The sequence below is a fragment of the Notolepis coatsorum genome (assembly GCF_963971535.1).
Source record: "Notolepis coatsorum genome assembly, chromosome: 12".
NCBI classification, from domain to species: Eukaryota; Metazoa; Chordata; class Actinopteri; order Aulopiformes; family Paralepididae; genus Notolepis; species Notolepis coatsorum.
Genome location: NC_140176.1, coordinates 5777973 through 5798572, shown reverse-complemented (window position 1 = coordinate 5798572; position 20600 = coordinate 5777973). Strand labels below are relative to the sequence as shown.

Below are 20600 nucleotides of genomic sequence, written 5' to 3'. Positions count from 1 at the left end.
AATGGGTTTAGGGCTAAGAGAGCTTGTATTGATCATGTTTTTGTTTTATCATCGGTGGTGAGAGCCAGATTGGACGAGGGCAAGAATACATTTGTTTGTTTTGTTGACTTTAAAAAAGCCTTTGACTGGATTAATAGAGAGCTTTTGGACTATAAATTAATCTGTTCTGGTATTGATGGTCTATTTTATAAGGCTATCAAAAGCCTGTATAAGGCCCCATCTGCCTGTCTGCAGCTGAATGATGTTAGGACCGGCTGGTTCCCCACCCCATTCGGTGTAAAACAGGGAGATGTGCTTTCTCCTACTTTATTCGCCCTTTATGTTAATGACCTGGCGCAAGAAATCAAGCAAGCCAATCTTGGTATTCCAATAGATAATATAATCCTAAGTATTTTATTGTACGCTGATGATATTGTTTTGTTTGCAGAAAATGAAGCAAATTTACAAAACATTAACAGTGAAAAAACACAGATTATGCACTTCAGGAAAAAACACGAACAGCAGAGTAGCTATAAGTTTCAATTTGGACCAACGCCCCTGATTTACACACATTCTTATAAATATCTTGGTTTCACCTTTAATGAGTGTTCTACCCTGGGGGAAGTAAATTTCAACGGATGTCGGGGCATGATCGGAAATGACTATACTATGGTACTTAGTAGAGATTACATTATGTAGTAGTTTTTCATCTAGCAAAAAGAAGTCTATCCTCGAATACGTGTGGTGGACATGGGAGAAGGAGAAAAGTTTATCGGTAGGACATTTATGTGAAATAAGTGTGTTTTTAGCCAGATACTCTGACTTTTACTTGAGTAAGATTTAGAGATGGTACCCATACTTTCACTTAAGTATAATTTCTGGGTACTTTTTACACCCCTGAGCATTGGGTATACAGTACTGATGTGCATTGTTATCCACTCCAATCCAACTTTTATTTATTTTTTCATATTTAAAGTTTTTATTTTTCACAAGCAAGACAATACAAACATGACAAGACAAACTAAGACAAAACTTATAATAATACTAATAATAACAACAACAAGGGGGTGAGGGGGAGTGTTACAAAGGTTCTGTAGTACACAAGCATATCCATCCGTGTGCTGCTCCATGACGTGGAGCAACTCAGCCCTCTCTCTCTCTGAGTCAGCCTTCAGACGCACGCCTGCTGATGATGTTCTGGAAGACGTGGTGGATGGTGCTCTAGACCCTTTCCTTTCCACGACGCCGGATGCACTGTCTTCAGGCCTGACCTCATCTTGGTGCTTCCTAGACGCCGCCCTACGCTGACGCACCTCCTTCATCCATGTCTCAGCCTTTTCTGTGAAGTTGTAAAATGTGTCAGCCTTCCTCCTGAACCATCCATCCTGATATTTCTTCGTCCCCTTTTCTGATCTCTTGTTCATGGGTTTGCTTAGTGCCACCTGGACTGAAGTATGAAGCTCACAGAACTCTGCAAGTAGCTTGTTGAATTCCACCAATCTTGTCTGTACACCTTCCAAGTTACCGTCGTCGTCGTCCCCCATTAATTTATTCATCTGCTTCATGCCACCAGTTAGCTGACCTAGCTTAGCTTTCCTCTTATTGATGGCATGACGGACATCTTCCACATAGGCCTTTTGTGTCATCTCAGCCTTCTTCTTCAGATCTTTTGTTGCTATCCTTCTTTCACTGTTCGAGTAGTTCATGTTGATTCCTTTTTCCATTTGGAACAGAGTTTTCTTACTAATATGAGGGCCGACGTTCCACTCTACTGGTTAAAATTGCTTACTTGTGAGTAGTACGTTCGTTGATAAAGAAAAGCAATGTCCACAGCCGCTCCAGTGCAAAGCAAAGTTATCCAAATGGTTTATTTGCGAAGTCTTTCTTTACAGAAGTGGTCCTAAATCTACTTTCCTAAATATTCCTGTCACTACTACAAATACTACTACAAGATGCAAGTACTACTACAAGGTAAGAAAACTGTATTTTCCCAGTCTCCAAAATCACCGCAGACTCGACACATGAAAATTCCTTCGTAATGTGAAAGCCGTTAAATCCACTTGCTGGCTCCTGGCTTCAGTCCATTGTTGAGTCCGGTCGACGATGCAAAACTGCCGTTCTGAGAAAACGTCCGCTTATATAGAGACCCAAATGTTCTAGAATGTTCGGTTATGACATCATACGGTGACATCACGAAGTTTCCATAACATTCTATCATGACGTCATACTGTGGTTCTAGAATGTTTTATGTTCTAGAAAGGTCTATTACGACGTCACCACAAACGTTCCAGAATGTTCTATGTTCCAGAAAGTTCTATTATGACAAATACGACGGTTCTATCTAAATCCAATCAATATTAAACATTCATATAATACAATAACCTAAATATATAGCTTTGGCTCCTACAATAGTGATCTAATAAAGTTCCAGGGACCTTGAAGGCCATCGGGCCGATCACTCTCTTGAAGAGACAGAGCAGCCTGTTCCATTGATAGCAAGTCCATGAAGTCCTTGCGCCAGTTCTCCAAACTGAAGCAGTTCGGTTTGTGTTCTTTCCAGTTCAATAAAATAATCCGTTTGAATGCTAGAAAAGCCAATGCTACAATATTTTTTACAATATTTTTTTTGCTTTGCAATCCAATCCAACTTTATTTGTATAGCACATTTAACACATTCACGGCCAGGGGTTGCTGTTTACCTTCTGTATAGAACGCCAGCACTGTAAGTCAGAGGTATTACAGAGGTATTAGTTTGATCAGTACAGTTTATAAATTATACTCAAGTGTTCTTAATAATAGATTAAATAAATACTTAGAATATAATGAAATGTTGGTGGATGAGCAGAATGGGTTTAGGGCTAAGAGAGCTTGTATTGATCATGTTTTTGTTTTATCATCGGTGGTGAGAGCCAGATTGGACGAGGGCAAGAATACATTTGTTTGTTTTGTTGACTTTAAAAAAGCCTTTGACTGGATTAATAGAGAGCTTTTGGACTATAAATTAATCTGTTCTGGTATTGATGGTCTATTTTATAAGGCTATCAAAAGCCTGTATAAGGCCCCATCTGCCTGTCTGCAGCTGAATGATGTTAGGACCGGCTGGTTCCCCACCCCATTCGGTGTAAAACAGGGAAATGTGCTTTCTCCTACTTTATTCGCCCTTTATGTTAATGACCTGGCGCAAGAAATCAAGCAAGCCAATCTTGGTATTCCAATAGATAATATAATCCTAAGTATTTTATTGTACGCTGATGATATTGTTTTGTTTGCAGAAAATGAAGCAAATTTACAAAACATTAACAGTGAAAAAACACAGATTATGCACTTCAGGAAAAAACACGAACAGCAGAGTAGCTATAAGTTTCAATTTGGACCAACGCCCCTGATTTACACACATTCTTATAAATATCTTGGTTTCACCTTTAATGAGTGTTCTACCCTGGGGGAAGTAAATTTCAACGGATGTCGGGGCATGATCGGAATTACATTACATTATGTAGTAGTTTTTCATCTAGCAAAAAGAAGTCTATCCTCGAATACGTGTGGTGGACATGGGAGAAGGAGAAAAGTTTATCGGTAGGACATTTATGTGAAATAAGTGTGTTTTTAGCCAGATACTCTGACTTTTACTTGAGTAAGATTTAGAGATGGTACCCATACTTTCACTTAAGTATAATTTCTGGGTACTTTTTACACCCCTGAGCATTGGGTATACAGTACTGATGTGCATTGTTATCCACTCCAATCCAACTTTTATTTATTTTTTCATATTTAAAGTTTTTATTTTTCACAAGCAAGACAATACAAACATGACGAGACAAACTAAGACAAAACTTATAATAATACTAATAATAACAACAACAAGGGGGTGAGGGGGAGTGTTACAATGCCTGCCTTACCTATAAAATCCTACATGGCTTGGCTCCTCCCCCCCTCTGTACTTTCATAAAACAGAAAGCATCTGCTGATAGATATACCAGGTCTGTAGTCAGAGGGGACTGTGTAGTCCCAAACAGGAGGTCTGCTTTTAGTCAGGCAGCCTTTTCCGTGAGAGCAGCACACACCTGGAACAGTCTGCCAACACGGCTCAGGGAGTATCAAAGTTACATCTCATTTAAAACTAACTTAAAATCATGGTTGAGAGATGGTCAAGTGTGCGACCATTTTAACTGAGGGGTTGTATTTTAATGTATTTATTTGTATGTATTTTAGTGTATTGTAACCTATACTGATTCCTACTGTGTTTTAATTACTGTACTATGTTTTTTAACTGAGGGGTTGTATTTTAATGTATTTATTTGTATGTATTTTAGTGTATTGTAACCTATACTGATTCCTACTGTGTTTTAATTATTGTACTATGTTTTAATTATTGTTGTGCTCATGTCACCTGCCCCAGAGACTACAGTTGAAAATTAGCCAACTTGGCTAAACTGGCATATTTACAGTCAAATGTTCCTTAATATGCACTGTCTCTGTATTTTAAACCAATAAATAAAAAAATAAAATAAAATAAAAAATACAAAGGTTCTGTAGTAGACAAGCATATCCATCCGTGTGCTGCTCCATGACGTGGAGCAACTCAGCCCTCTCTCTCTCTGAGTCAGCTTTCAGACGCACGCCTGCTGATGATGTTCTGGAAGACGTGGTGGATGGTGCTCTAGACCCTTTCCTTTCCACGACGCCGGATGCACTGTCTTCAGGCCTGACCTCCTCTTGGTGCTTCCTAGACGCCGCCCTACGCTGACGCACCGCTTTCATCCATGTCTCAGCCTTTTCTCTGAAGTTGTCAAATGTGTCACCCTTCGTCGTGAACCATTCATCCTGATATTTCTTCATCTCCTTTTCTGATCTCTTGTTCATGGGTTTGCTTAGTGCCACCTGGACTGAGGTATGAAGCTCACAGAACTCTCCAAGTAGCTTGTTGAATTCCACCAATCTTGTCTGTACACCTTCCAAGTTACCGTCGTCGTCCTCCTCCATTAATTGATTCATATCATTCATGCCACCAGTTAGCTGACCTAGCTTAGCTTTCCTCTTATTGATGGCATGACGGACATCTTCCTCATAGGCCTTTTGTGTCATCTCAGCCTTCTTCTTCAGATCTTTTGTTGTTATCCTTCTTTCACCGTTCGAGTAGTTCATGTTGATTCCTTTTTCCATTTGGAACAGAGTTTTCTTACTAATATGAGGGCCGACGTTCCACTCTACTGGTTAAAATTGCTTACTCGTGAGTAGTACGTTCGTTGATAAAGAAAAGCAATGTCCACAGCCGCTCCAGTGCAAAGCAAAGTTATCCAAATGGTTTATTTGCGAAGTCTTTCTTTACAGAAGTGGTCCTAAATCTACTTTCCTAAATATTCCTGTCACTACTACAAATACTACTACAAGATACAAGTACTACTACAAGGTAACAAAACTGTATTTTCCCAGTCTCCAAAATCACAGCCGACTCGACACATGAAAATTCCTTCGTAATGTGAAAGCCGTTAAATCCACTTGCTGGCTCCTGGCTTCAGTCCATTGTTGAGTCCGGTCGAAGATGCAAAACTGCCGTTCTGAGAAAACGTCCGCTTATATAGAGACCCAAATGTTCTAGAATGTTCGGTTATGACATCATACGGTGACATCACAAAGTTTCCATAACAATCTGTCATGACGTCATACTGTGGTTCTAGAATGTTTTATGTTCTAGAAAGGTCTATTACGACGTCACCACAAACGTTCCAGAATGTTCTATGTTCCAGAAAGTTCTATTATGACAAATACGACGGTTCTATCTAAATCCAATCAATATTAAACATTCATATAATACAATAACCTAAATATATAGCTTTGGCTCCTACAATAGTGATCTAATAAAGTTCCAGGGACCTTGAAGGCCATCGGGCCGATCACTCTCTTGAAGAGACAGAGCAGCCTGTTCCATTGATAGCAAGTCCATGAAGTCCTTGCGCCAGTTCTCCAAACTGAAGCAGTTCGGTTTGTGTTCTTTCCAGTTCAATAAAATAATCCGTTTGAATGCTAGAAAAGCCAATGCTACAATATTTTTTACAATATTTTTTTTGCTTTGCAATCCAATCCAACTTTATTTGTATAGCACATTTAACACATTCACGGCCAGGGGTTGCTGTTTACCTTCTGTATAGAACGCCAGCACTGTAAGTCAGAGGTATTACAGAGGTATTAGTTTGATCAGTACAGTTTATAAATTATACTCAAGTGTTCTTAATAATAGATTAAATAAATACTTAGAATATAATGAAATGTTGGTGGATGAGCAGAATGGGTTTAGGGCTAAGAGAGCTTGTATTGATCATGTTTTTGTTTTATCATCGGTGGTGAGAGCCAGATTGGACGAGGGCAAGAATACATTTGTTTGTTTTGTTGACTTTAAAAAAGCCTTTGACTGGATTAATAGAGAGCTTTTGGACTATAAATTAATCTGTTCTGGTATTGATGGTCTATTTTATAAGGCTATCAAAAGCCTGTATAAGGCCCCATCTGCCTGTCTGCAGCTGAATGATGTTAGGACCGGCTGGTTCCCCACCCCATTCGGTGTAAAACAGGGAGATGTGCTTTCTCCTACTTTATTCGCCCTTTATGTTAATGACCTGGCGCAAGAAATCAAGCAAGCCAATCTTGGTATTCCAATAGATAATATAATCCTAAGTATTTTATTGTACGCTGATGATATTGTTTTGTTTGCAGAAAATGAAGCAAATTTACAAAACATTAACAGTGAAAAAACACAGATTATGCACTTCAGGAAAAAAACACGAACAGCAGAGTAGCTATAAGTTTCAATTTGGACCAACGCCCCTGATTTACACACATTCTTATAAATATCTTGGTTTCACCTTTAATGAGTGTTCTACCCTGGGGGAAGTAAATTTCAACGGATGTCGGGGCATGATCGGAATTACATTACATTATGTAGTAGTTTTTCATCTAGCAAAAAGAAGTCTATCCTCGAATACGTGTGGTGGACATGGGAGAAGGAGAAAAGTTTATCGGTAGGACATTTATGTGAAATAAGTGTGTTTTTAGCCAGATACTCTGACTTTTACTTGAGTAAGATTTAGAGATGGTACCCATACTTTCACTTAAGTATAATTTCTGGGTACTTTTTACACCCCTGAGCATTGGGTATACAGTACTGATGTGCATTGTTATCCACTCCAATCCAACTTTTATTTATTTTTTCATATTTAAAGTTTTTATTTTTCACAAGCAAGACAATACAAACATGACGAGACAAACTAAGACAAAACTTATAATAATACTAATAATAACAACAACAAGGGGGTGAGGGGGAGTGTTACAATGCCTGCCTTACCTATAAAATCCTACATGGCTTGGCTCCTCCCCCCCTCTGTACTTTCATAAAACAGAAAGCATCTGCTGATAGATATACCAGGTCTGTAGTCAGAGGGGACTGTGTAGTCCCAAACAGGAGGTCTGCTTTTAGTCAGGCAGCCTTTTCCGTGAGAGCAGCACACACCTGGAACAGTCTGCCAACACGGCTCAGGGAGTATCAAAGTTACATCTCATTTAAAACTAACTTAAAATCATGGTTGAGAGATGGTCAAGTGTGCGACCATTTTAACTGAGGGGTTGTATTTTAATGTATTTATTTGTATGTATTTTAGTGTATTGTAACCTATACTGATTCCTACTGTGTTTTAATTACTGTACTATGTTTTTTAACTGAGGGGTTGTATTTTAATGTATTTATTTGTATGTATTTTAGTGTATTGTAACCTATACTGATTCCTACTGTGTTTTAATTATTGTACTATGTTTTAATTATTGTTGTGCTCATGTCACCTGCCCCAGAGACTACAGTTGAAAATTAGCCAACTTGGCTAAACTGGCATATTTACAGTCAAATGTTCCTTAATATGCACTGTCTCTGTATTTTAAACCAATAAATAAAAAAATAAAATAAAATAAAAAATACAAAGGTTCTGTAGTAGACAAGCATATCCATCCGTGTGCTGCTCCATGACGGGGAGCAACTCGGCCCTCTCTCTCTCTGAGTCAGCTTTCAGACGCACGCCTGCTGATGATGTTCTGGAAGACGTGGTGGATGGTGCTCTAGACCCTTTCCTTTCCACGACGCCGGATGCACTGTCTTCAGGCCTGACCTCCTCTTGGTGCTTCCTAGACGCCGCCCTACGCTGACGCACCGCTTTCATCCATGTCTCAGCCTTTTCTCTGAAGTTGTCAAATGTGTCAGCCTTCGTCGTGAACCATCCATCCTGATATTTCTTCATCTCCTTTTCTGATCTCTTGTTCATGGGTTTGCTTAGTGCCACCTGGACTGAGGTATGAAGCTCACAGAACTCTCCAAGTAGCTTGTTGAATTCCACCAATCTTGTCTGTACACCTTCCAAGTTACCGTCGTCGTCCTCCTCCATTAATTGATTCATATCATTCATGCCACCAGTTAGCTGACCTAGCTTAGCTTTCCTCTTATTGATGGCATGACGGACATCTTCCTCATAGGCCTTTTGTGTCATCTCAGCCTTCTTCTTCAGATATTTTGTTGCTATCCTTCTTTCACTGTTCGAGTAGTTCATGTTGATTCCTTTTTCCATTTGGAACAGAGTTTTCTTACTAATATGAGGGCCGACGTTCCACTCTACTGGTTAAAATTGCTTACTCGTGAGTAGTAAGTACGTTCGTTGATAAAGAAAAGCAATGTCCACAGCCGCTCCAGTGCAAAGCAAAGATATCCAAATGGTTTATTTGCGAAGTCTTTCTTTACAGAAGTGGTCCTAAATCTACTTTCCTAAATATTCCTGTCACTACTACAAATACTACTACAAGATACAAGTACTACTACAAGGTAAGAAAACTGTATTTTCCCAGTCTCCAAAATCACCGCTGACTCGACAAATGAAAATTCCTTCGTAATGTGAAAGCCGTTAAATCCACTTGCTGGCTCCTGGCTTCAGTCCATTGTTGAGTCCGGTCGAAGATGCAAAATTGCCGTTCTGAGAAAACGTCCGCTTATATAGAGACCCAAATGTTCTAGAATGTTCGGTTATGACATCATACGGTGACATCACGAAGTTTCCATAACATTCTATCATGACGTCATACTGTGGTTCTAGAATGTTTTATGTTCTAGAAAGGTCTATTACGACGTCACCACAAACGTTCCAGAATGTTCTATGTTCCAGAAAGTTCTATTATGACAAATACGACGGTTCTATCTAAATCCAATCAATATTAAACATTCATATAATACAATAACCTAAATATATAGCTTTGGCTCCTACAATAGTGATCTAATAAAGTTCCAGGGACCTTGAAGGCCATCGGGCCGATCACTCTCTTGAAGAGACAGAGCAGCCTGTTCCATTGATAGCAAGTCCATGAAGTCCTTGCGCCAGTTCTCCAAACTGAAGCAGTTCGGTTTGTGTTCTTTCCAGTTCAATAAAATAATCCGTTTGAATGCTAGAAAAGCCAATGCTACAATATTTTTTACAATATTTTTTTTGCTTTGCAATCCAATCCAACTTTATTTGTATAGCACATTTAACACATTCACGGCCAGGGGTTGCTGTTTACCTTCTGTATAGAACGCCAGCACTGTAAGTCAGAGGTATTACAGAGGTATTAGTTTGATCAGTACAGTTTATAAATTATACTCAAGTGTTCTTAATAATAGATTAAATAAATACTTAGAATATAATGAAATGTTGGTGGATGAGCAGAATGGGTTTAGGGCTAAGAGAGCTTGTATTGATCATGTTTTTGTTTTATCATCGGTGGTGAGAGCCAGATTGGACGAGGGCAAGAATACATTTGTTTGTTTTGTTGACTTTAAAAAAGCCTTTGACTGGATTAATAGAGAGCTTTTGGACTATAAATGAATCTGTTCTGGTATTGATGGTCTATTTTATAAGGCTATCAAAAGCCTGTATAAGGCCCCATCTGCCTGTCTGCAGCTGAATGATGTTAGGACCGGCTGGTTCCCCACCCCATTCGGTGTAAAACAGGGAGATGTGCTTTCTCCTACTTTATTCGCCCTTTATGTTAATGACCTGGCGCAAGAAATCAAGCAAGCCAATCTTGGTATTCCAATAGATAATATAATCCTAAGTATTTTATTGTACGCTGATGATATTGTTTTGTTTGCAGAAAATGAAGCAAATTTACAAAACATTAACAGTGAAAAAACACAGATTATGCACTTCAGGAAAAAACACGAACAGCAGAGTAGCTATAAGTTTCAATTTGGACCAACGCCCCTGATTTACACACATTCTTATAAATATCTTGGTTTCACCTTTAATGAGTGTTCTACCCTGGGGGAAGTAAATTTCAACGGATGTCGGGGCATGATCGGAAATGACTATACTATGGTACTTAGTAGAGATTACATTATGTAGTAGTTTTTCATCTAGCAAAAAGAAGTCTATCCTCGAATACGTGTGGTGGACATGGGAGAAGGAGAAAAGTTTATCGGTAGGACATTTATGTGAAATAAGTGTGTTTTTAGCCAGATACTCTGACTTTTACTTGAGTAAGATTTAGAGATGGTACCCATACTTTCACTTAAGTATAATTTCTGGGTACTTTTTACACCCCTGAGCATTGGGTATACAGTACTGATGTGCATTGTTATCCACTCCAATCCAACTTTTATTTATTTTTTCATATTTAAAGTTTTTATTTTTCACAAGCAAGACAATACAAACATGACGAGACAAACTAAGACAAAACTTATAATAATACTAATAATAACAACAACAAGGGGGTGAGGGGGAGTGTTACAAAGGTTCTGTAGTACACAAGCATATCCATCCGTGTGCTGCTCCATGACGTGGAGCAACTCAGCCCTCTCTCTCTCTGAGTCAGCTTTCAGACGCACGCCTGCTGATGATGTTCTGGAAGACGTGGTGGATGGTGCTCTAGACCCTTTCCTTTCCACGACGCCGGATGCACTGTCTTCAGGCCTGACCTCCTCTTGGTGCTTCCTAGACGCCGCCCTACGCTGACGCACCGCTTTCATCCATGTCTCAGCCTTTTCTGTGAAGTTGTAAAATGTGTCAGCCTTCGTCGTGAACCATCCATCCTGATATTTCTTCATCCCCTTTTCTTCTTTCTTGTTCATGGGTTTGCTTAGTGCCACCTGGACTGAAGTATGAAGCTCACAGAACTCTCCAAATAGCTTGTTGAATTCCACCAATCTTGTCTGTACACCTTCCAAGTTACCGTCGTCGTCCTCCATTAATTTATTCATCTGCTTCATGCCACCAGTTAGCTGACCTAGCTTAGCTTTCCTCTTATTGATGGCATGACGGACATCTTCCTCATAGGCCTTTTGTGTCATCTCAGCCTTCTTCTTCAGATATTTTGTTGCTATCCTTCTTTCACCATTCGAGTAGTTCATGTTGATTCCTTTTTCCATTTGGAACAGAGTTTTCTTACTAATATGAGGGCCGACGTTCCACTCTACTGGTTAAAATTGCTTACTCGTGAGTAGTAAGTACGTTCGTTGATAAAGAAAAGCAATGTCCACAGCCGCTCCAGTGCAAAGCAAAGTTATCCAAATGGTTTATTTGCGAAGTCTTTCTTTACAGAAGTGGTCCTAAATCTACTTTCCTAAATATTCCTGTCACTACTACAAATACTACTACAAGATACAAGTACTACTACAGGGTAAGAAAACTGTATTTTCCCAGTCTCCAAAATCACCGCCGACTCGACACATGAAAATTCCTTCGTAATGTGAAAGCCGTTAAATCCACTTGCTGGCTCCTGGCTTCAGTCCATTGTTGAGTCCGGTCGAAGATGCAAAATTGCCGTTCTGAGAAAACGTCCGCTTATATAGAGACCCAAATGTTCTAGAATGTTCGGTTATGACATCATACGGTGACATCACGAAGGTACTATAACTTTCATCATGACGTCACACTGTGGTTCTAGAATGTTTTATGTTCTAGAAAGGTCTATTACGACGTCACCACAAACGTTCCAGAATGTTCTATGTTCCAGAAAGTTCTATTATGACAAATACGACGGTTCTATCTAAATCCAATCAATATTAAACATTCATATAATACAATAACCTAAATATATAGCTTTGGCTCCTACAATAGTGATCTAATAAAGTTCCAGGGACCTTGAAGGCCATCGGGCCGATCACTCTCTTGAAGAGACAGAGCAGCCTGTTCCATTGATAGCAAGTCCATGAAGTCCTTGCGCCAGTTCTCCAAACTGAAGCAGTTCGGTTTGTGTTCTTTCCAGTTCAATAAAATAATCCGTTTGAATGCTAGAAAAGCCAATGCTACAATATTTTTTACAATATTTTTTTTGCTTTGCAATCCAATCCAACTTTATTTGTATAGCACATTTAACACATTCATGGCCAGGGGTTGCTGTTTACCTTCTGTATAGAACGCCAGCACTGTAAGTCAGAGGTATTACAGAGGTATTAGTTTGATCAGTACAGTTTATAAATTATACTCAAGTGTTCTTAATAATAGATTAAATAAATACTTAGAATATAATGAAATGTTGGTGGATGAGCAGAATGGGTTTAGGGCTAAGAGAGCTTGTATTGATCATGTTTTTGTTTTATCATCGGTGGTGAGAGCCAGATTGGACGAGGGCAAGAATACATTTGTTTGTTTTGTTGACTTTAAAAAAGCCTTTGACTGGATTAATAGAGAGCTTTTGGACTATAAATGAATCTGTTCTGGTATTGATGGTCTATTTTATAAGGCTATCAAAAGCCTGTATAAGGCCCCATCTGCCTGTCTGCAGCTGAATGATGTTAGGACCAGCTGGTTCCCCACCCCATTCGGTGTAAAACAGGGAGATGTGCTTTCTCCTACTTTATTCGCCCTTTATGTTAATGACCTGGCGCAAGAAATCAAGCAAGCCAATCTTGGTATTCCAATAGATAATATAATCCTAAGTATTTTATTGTACGCTGATGATATTGTTTTGTTTGCAGAAAATGAAGCAAATTTACAAAACATTAACAGTGAAAAAACACAGATTATGCACTTCAGGAAAAAACACGAACAGCAGAGTAGCTATAAGTTTCAATTTGGACCAACGCCCCTGATTTACACACATTCTTATAAATATCTTGGTTTCACCTTTAATGAGTGTTCTACCCTGGGGGAAGTAAATTTCAACGGATGTCGGGGCATGATCGGAATTACATTACATTATGTAGTAGTTTTTCATCTAGCAAAAATAAGTCTATCCTCGAATACGTGTGGTGGACATGGGAGAAGGAGAAAAGTTTATCGGTAGGACATTTATGTGAAATAAGTGTGTTTTTAGCCAGATACTCTGACTTTTACTTGAGTAAGATTTAGAGATGGTACCCATACTTTCACTTAAGTATAATTTCTGGGTACTTTTTACACCCCTGAGCATTGGGTATACAGTACTGATGTGCATTGTTATGGCCGCGGCGGGCGCGGTGTCCACTCCAATCCAACTTTTATTTATTTTTTCATATTTAAAATTTTTATTTTTCACAAGCAAGACAATACAAACATGACGAGACAAACTAAGACAAAACTTATAATAATACTAATAATAACAACAACAAGGGGGTGAGGGGGAGTGTTACAAAGGTTCAGTAGTAGACAAGCATATCCATCCGTGTGCTGCTCCATGACGTGGAGCAACTCAGCCCTCTCTCTCTCTGAGTCAGCTTTCAGACGCACGCCTGCTGATGATGTTCTGGAAGACGTGGTGGATGGTGCTCTAGACCCTTTCCTTTCCACGACGCCGGATGCACTGTCTTCAGGCCTGACCTCCTCTTGGTGCTTCCTAGACGCCGCCCTACGCTGACGCACCGCTTTCATCCATGTCTCAGCCTTTTCTGTGAAGATGTACAATGTGCCAGCCCTCCTCCTGAACCATTCATCCTGATATTTCTTCATCCCCTTTTCTTCTTTCTTGTTCATGGGTTTGCTTAGTGCCACCTGGACTGAGGTATGAAGCTCACAGAACTCTCCAAATAGCTTGTTGAATTCCACCAATCTTGTCTGTACACCTTCCAAGTTACCGTCGTCGTCCTCCTCCATTAATTTATTCATCTGCTTCATGCCACCAGTTAGCTGACCTAGCTTAGCTTTCCTCTTATTGATGGCATGACGGACATCTTCCTCATAGGCCTTTTGTGTCATCTCAGCCTTCTTCTTCAGATATTTTGTTGCTATCCTTATTTCACCGTTCGAGTAGTTCATGTTGATTCCTTTTTCCATTTGGAACAGAGTTTTCTTACTAATATGACGGCCGACGTTCCACTCTACTGGTTAAAATTGCTTACTCGTGAGTAGTACGTTCGTTGATAAAGAAAAGCAATGTCCACAGCCGCTCCAGTGCAAAGCAAAGATATCCAAATGGTGTATTTGCGAAGTCTTTCTTTACAGAAGTGGTCCTAAATCTACTTTCCTAAATATTCCTGTCACTACTACAAATACTACTACAAGATACAAGTACTACTACAAGGTAAGAAAACTGTATTTTCCCAGTCTCCAAAATCACCGCTGACTCGACACATGAAAATTCCTTCGTAATGTGAAAGCCGTTAAATCCACTTGCTGGCTCCTGGCTTCTGTCCATTGTTGAGTCCGGTCGAAGATGCAAAACTGCCGTTCTGAGAAAACGTCCGCTTATATAGAGACCCAAATGTTCTAGAATGTTCGGTTATGACATCATACGGTGACATCACGAAGGTTCCATAACAATCTATCATGACGTCATACTGTGGTTCTAGAATGTTTTATGTTCTAGAAAGGTCTATTACGACGTCACCACAAACGTTCCAGAATGTTCTATGTTCCAGAAAGTTCTATTATGACAAATACGACGGTTCTATCTAAATCCAATCAATATTAAACATTCATATAATACAATAACCTAAATATATAGCTTTGGCTCCTACAATAGTGATCTAATAAAGTTCCAGGGACCTTGAAGGCCATCGGGCCGATCACTCTCTTGAAGAGACAGAGCAGCCTGTTCCATTGATGTCAAGTCCATGAAGTCCTTGCGCCAGTTCTCCAAACTGCGTTCTTTCCAGTTCAATAAAATAATCCGTTTGAATGCTAGAAAAGCCAATGCTACAATATTTTTTACAATTTTTTTTTTGCTTTGCAATCTAATCCATCTTTATTTGTATAGCACATTTAACACACACACACACACACAAACACGTATATTCTCTACTTTTTACTGGTATTCTGACACACACACACGTATATTCTCTACTTTTTACTGGTATTCTGACACACACACACACACACATACACAGGGGTGTAGCTCCAGAGTCTGGGCCCCATGAAAGAATGTATTTGTAGGCCCCCAGTGAATGCGAGCGCACGTAAGCGCGCAAGCGGATATTTTTTTGGCCATTTTTGTATTGATGAAAACGCATAATATGGTTTTTTACCTATACATTCGGATCAGCAGTTCAGCAGTTCAGCACCTGCACTGTTGGTGGGTGAGCCTAGTAGAGGATGTCGCATTGCGTTCATCTTCAATGAATGGACCAATGCAATAGTCTACCAAAGCCCCCCCTCTCTCTCTATATATCTCACACACACACACACACACACACACACACACACACACACACACACACACACACACACACACACACACACACACACTTCAGAAACAAACATAGTATCAATGAGAGCATCAATAATACACCTGAGTGATGTCTAGTAAAAAAAAAAAAATCTTTGGCCCCCCCCCCCCCAGTGCTGGGCCCTTGGAATCATCCTAAGCTACCCCCCCCCCCCCAGCTACGCCCCTGCACATACACACACACACACACACGTATATTCTCTACTTTTTACTGGTATTCTGACACACACACACACACACACACACACACACAGCAAGAGGGCAGCGACACTGTGTGTGTGTGTGTGTGTGTGTGTGTGTGTGTGTGTGTGAGTGAATTCTGGCGAGGACACGGAAAGCATATGCTCAAAAACACGTTGGAGAGAACATGCGTGGTCGAACAAACACACACACACATGCATCTCTCTCACACATAGACACCCTTGCCACCCACGCAAACACACACACACACTCTCTTAGCTGTCCATCGTGTTCGATGATGACGCTTGCTCCAGGGATGGAGTGAGGGAGTGAGGGGGGGGGGGGGGGGGGGGGGGTTAGCGACGCTGCCGCTGGTGCCACTTCTCGTGGGCGTTGAGTCCGATCCTTGAGCCGCACACCCGTCCACAGATGGCGCAAGGGAAGCCAGATACCTGGGGGATGCCAGCCGCCCGCTGGTGTCGTTGCGTGCGCCTCTCAGATCTTCGCTCTTGTTGGTTCGTTTGGTGTATTTGGGAAACTGCACAGTGGCACAAGTGACTTGCCAGGCTGATCTGTCGAGTGCCAGAGTTTCAAGCTGCGTGATGTTTGCACACTTTAGGAGGTCCCTGGTGTCGTCCTTAAAGCGTCTCTTTTGGCCTCCAGCAGCCCGCTAGACGATGCTTTAAAAAAAAAAACAGCATTTAAAAGTGAATTGTATCCTTCGAGTGGCATCCTTGAAAATGAAAAATAGTGCTTGGGAAAAGTACTTAAAAGTCCTTGGATTTCATTTTGCGATGTCTGTGGGACCCCTTTAGGTGACGGCAGTCAGGGGGCCAGTCCGAACCCGGACAGAGACCCAGAGGACATGTCTCACACCCGGGTGGACGTCAGGAAGCTGCAGCAGTTCCTCATGGGTCAGCAGGTCAACCCCAGCAAGGCCATCTGCAGTGAGTCAACCCGACAATATCTACACACACATGTGTCCTGTACTGTACGACAGGCATTCCCTCTGCATTTATTCAGTGGAGTCATTTTAACCAGCCACAGGCCCACAGCTCTCCCCCCCCCCCCCCCGACATTCCACACATTCTGTTCAGAGTTCTGTTCTGGGTCGAGTCCACTGCGATAAAGTACTGATCGACCACAGGGGGGAAATATATTTATTTACGTATTGTGTCTAAAATATAACCTGTACATATTACAAAAAAGTACATATATTGCATATTCCAAAAATCTTTACTTTTTATGGATCGAACCCTAACCTTAACCCTAACTTTATGTCATAACCATAACCTTTAAGTGAATGTTTAAAACTAACCTTAACCCTAACTTTATGTCATAACCATAACCTTTAAGTGAATGTTTAAAACTAACCTTAACCCTAACTTTATGTCATAACCATAACCTTTAAGTGAATGTTTAAAACTAACCTTAACCCTAACTTTATGTCATAAGCATAACCTTTAAGTGAATGTTTAAAACTAACCTTAACCCTAACTTTATGTCTTAACCATAACCTTTAAGTGAATGTTAAAACTAACCTTAACCCTAACTTTATGTCATAAGCATAACCTTTAAGTGAATGTTTAAAACTAACCTTAACCCTAACTTTATGTCATAACCATAACCTTTAAGTGAATGTTTAAAACTAACCTTAACCCTAACTTTATGTCATAAGCATAACCTTTAAGTGAATGTTTAAAACTAACCTTAACCCTAACTTTATGTCTTAACCATAACCTTTAAGTGAATGTTTAAAACTAACCTTAACCCTAACTTTGTCTTAACCATAACCTTTAAGTGAATGTTTAAAACTAACCTTAACCCTAACTTTATGTCATAACCATAACCGTTGAGCAAATGTTAAAACTAACCTCAACTCTAACTATAATCATAGTCAGATAGTGGTGAGAGCACTCGCCCGCTACTGCAATGATTGTTGGTTCAACTCCTGGTTGATATGGTTTATTCCTAATCCCGAGGGGAAACATAGTTTGCCACCAGAGCGAATACAAATACACGAGCAAGAAACAATAACATACTGTACAAGTTACATAACACAGTAGAAAGGAGAGAAGAAGAGAGCCTCTCGACACAGAGCTAGCGGTGTCCATTAAAGAATTTAACCGCAGCAGGAACAAAGGAGCTTCTCAGTCGCTCAGTAGAGCATCGTCGATACAATATGTAATTCTGGAACCTATGGAACCCGTTCTCGTGACCGGCTGGTCCTTAAGGTCCAGTCTGCTCTGAACAGGGTGAATCTGCATTTTGCTATGATGCCCCTCTAGCTCATGGAATGAACTACAAACGGTCCTTATTAAAGCTTGAGATTCTCCCCTCTGTTGCAGATTTAAAAACCTTGATCTCCAACCTTTGTCAATCAAGTTGTACGTGTGTTTTAATTGATTTGTTATCCCTGCTCTTAGCCTCGTCTTGTTGTCATGATTTTATATGGCGTGTGATTTTATATGCTGTGTGATTTTATATGCTTTTTTTTTTTTTTTTTGCTTATTTCTGTGTGTAGTACAGTTGTACACTTGACGTGACGTCGATTTGAGTTTAGATACGGTTTTGAAATTAAATGAAACATGTTACTTTGGTTTGTACTTTAACGTACATCATGTACCTGTGTTCCCGCGGTCGATTACTACTTTATTTACGTTTTCCGACGAGACCGTCGCGTTGCCACTGACTGCACACGTGCTTCTCGCTCCAAACCAATCAAGATACCTTTTTTTTTTGATCCACTTTTTCTCCAATTTTTCTATATTTTTCTTCCATCCCAATTTTCGTATCATCCAATTCAACCCTCCCCTGTCACGAACGCTGTTTCTTGCCTCCCACAAGCCGGCTGCAATGTGGACTAAGTCATACATAGCACAAGTCCCCTCCGGTACTTGAGGTAACAGCAGTCGCATCTTTTCACCTGCGCAGCTCGATCTCTCAGTGGCGAGGAGTAACGCGTGGGAGGCTCACGCTGCCCCCGACACTTCCTGATTCTACTGCGCAGGCGCACCAACCGACCTGTGGGAGTCGCTGTCCACAACGTTCGATCCCCACCCTTCAGTTTTCCCTCCCCGTAATACGGCCAATGTGTATTAGTGCGGACGACCAGCTAAACTGAAAGCAATGTGGAGAGCTGGGCTCGAACAGGCGAATCCTAGCGTCTCCACACTGGTGGCGAGTGCCTTGCCCACTACACCACCTAGCCGCCCACAATCAAGATACCTTAATGTCTTTTTTTTAACCGCTGTGTCTCCAGATATCGTCCACAAGAGGATCATTCATCTGATCCTGCTGCACGAAGACGTGTCTCTCCAGTACTTCATCCCCGCTGTGGCCTAGAGGCTCCCCGGCCACCAGGGGGAGCTGCTGCTGCTGCTTCTGGCTCTCTGGCCGGCGTCACAGGGACGAGTGCCTCTTCAGAGACTGGGTCAGAGAAGGTCCAGAGGACGTCTCCAGGACCTACTGGGGATGTGGGGCAGGGTTCCCCCCCGCGCGCGTTCTTCTTCTTCTTCTAGAGGCGGAACCAGACGCTGCACATCTTCCCATTCCATACACGTTTCTATTTCGAGTCACCATTTTCGATTCCATATGTGTTGTTTTAAAATGTATTCACAATACCGAGTTCTGATTATTATTATTAGACGTGGAGAAGAGAACGAGAGGAGAATCGACTCGATATCGTTTCAAATCCCCGATTCACTGTGTTGGATGTAATTTCTTTGTAAATGTTGGATTCTGTGTATTATTGAGATGGTTACAGGCCTAGTTCCATGCTGGGTGGGTGAGAGGCAGGCCATGCTGGGTGGGTGAGAGGCAGGCCATGCTGGGTGGGTGAGAGGCAGGCAGCGGTGAAGAGACTGTCCAACACAAGAAGTGCACTTCATCTGTAATTGTATCACTTTGGACATTTTGTTTGCGGTGGACCTATCTCATATTGTGGTGGGCCGTTATAAATAAATGTGTGTGTGTGTGTGTGTGTGTGTGTGTGTGTGTGTATGTGAACCATTGTGTGATGACCTGATGGTGCTACTCTTCCAATCCTTGGACTACATTTATATACTAGTTGACTTTACATTTAAACGACAGTAACGGTAGTTTCAGCTCGTGTTGAGAGAGAGGAGGAAGGAGCCATGGTGGCGCGTTTCTCCAGTTATTTTAAAACGACTTTGGTAACTTGTAGAAGATGACAGAAAGGCAGCCTTTTGTCGAGAAGAAAGACCACTTTCAAAAAGAAAATGCCTAATTTATGTACAGTAGGTAAAACACTGGAAAATAGGGATGTTCGATATTGGCTTTTTTTACCGATATTGTCCAACTCACCATCTTTAGATAATAAAGTACTCAACCTCTACTGTCTTTAACTATAAATGAACACAACACTCTAACTTACCGTCTTTAGATAATAAAGTACTCAACCTCTACTGTCTTTAACTATGAATGAACACAACACTCTAACTTACCGTCTTTAGATAATAAAGTACTCAACCTCTACTGTCTTTAACTATGAATGAACACAACACTCTAACTTACCATCTTTAGATAATAAAGTACTCAACCTCTACTGTCTTTAACTATGAATGAACACAACACTCTAACTCACCATCTTTAGATCATAAAGTACTCAACCTCTACTGTCTTTAACTATGAATGAACATAACACTCTAACTTACCATCTTTAGATAATAAAGTACTCAACCTCTACTGTCTTTAACTATGAGTGAACACAACACTCTAACTTACCATCTTTAGATAATAAAGTACTCAACCTCTTCTGTCTTTAACTATGAATGAAC

At 40.6% G+C, this 20600-nt stretch overlaps 1 protein-coding gene across 2 annotated transcripts in view; it reads left to right on the top strand.

Moving 5' to 3' along the window:
* The window catches only part of hus1 (HUS1 checkpoint clamp component), a 34665-nt gene extending 14448 nt beyond the window's left edge, over positions 1-20217 (top strand). For both annotated transcript variants that reach the window (XM_084326673.1, XM_084326674.1), the window contains 2 exons: positions 16617-16748; positions 19064-20217. In XM_084326673.1, the coding sequence (XP_084182799.1) occupies positions 16617-16748; positions 19064-19146 (215 nt within the window). In that variant the 3' untranslated portion in view covers positions 19147-20217. The remainder of the gene's footprint in view (positions 1-16616; positions 16749-19063) is intronic.
* The last annotated feature ends 383 nt before the right edge of the window (positions 20218-20600 follow it).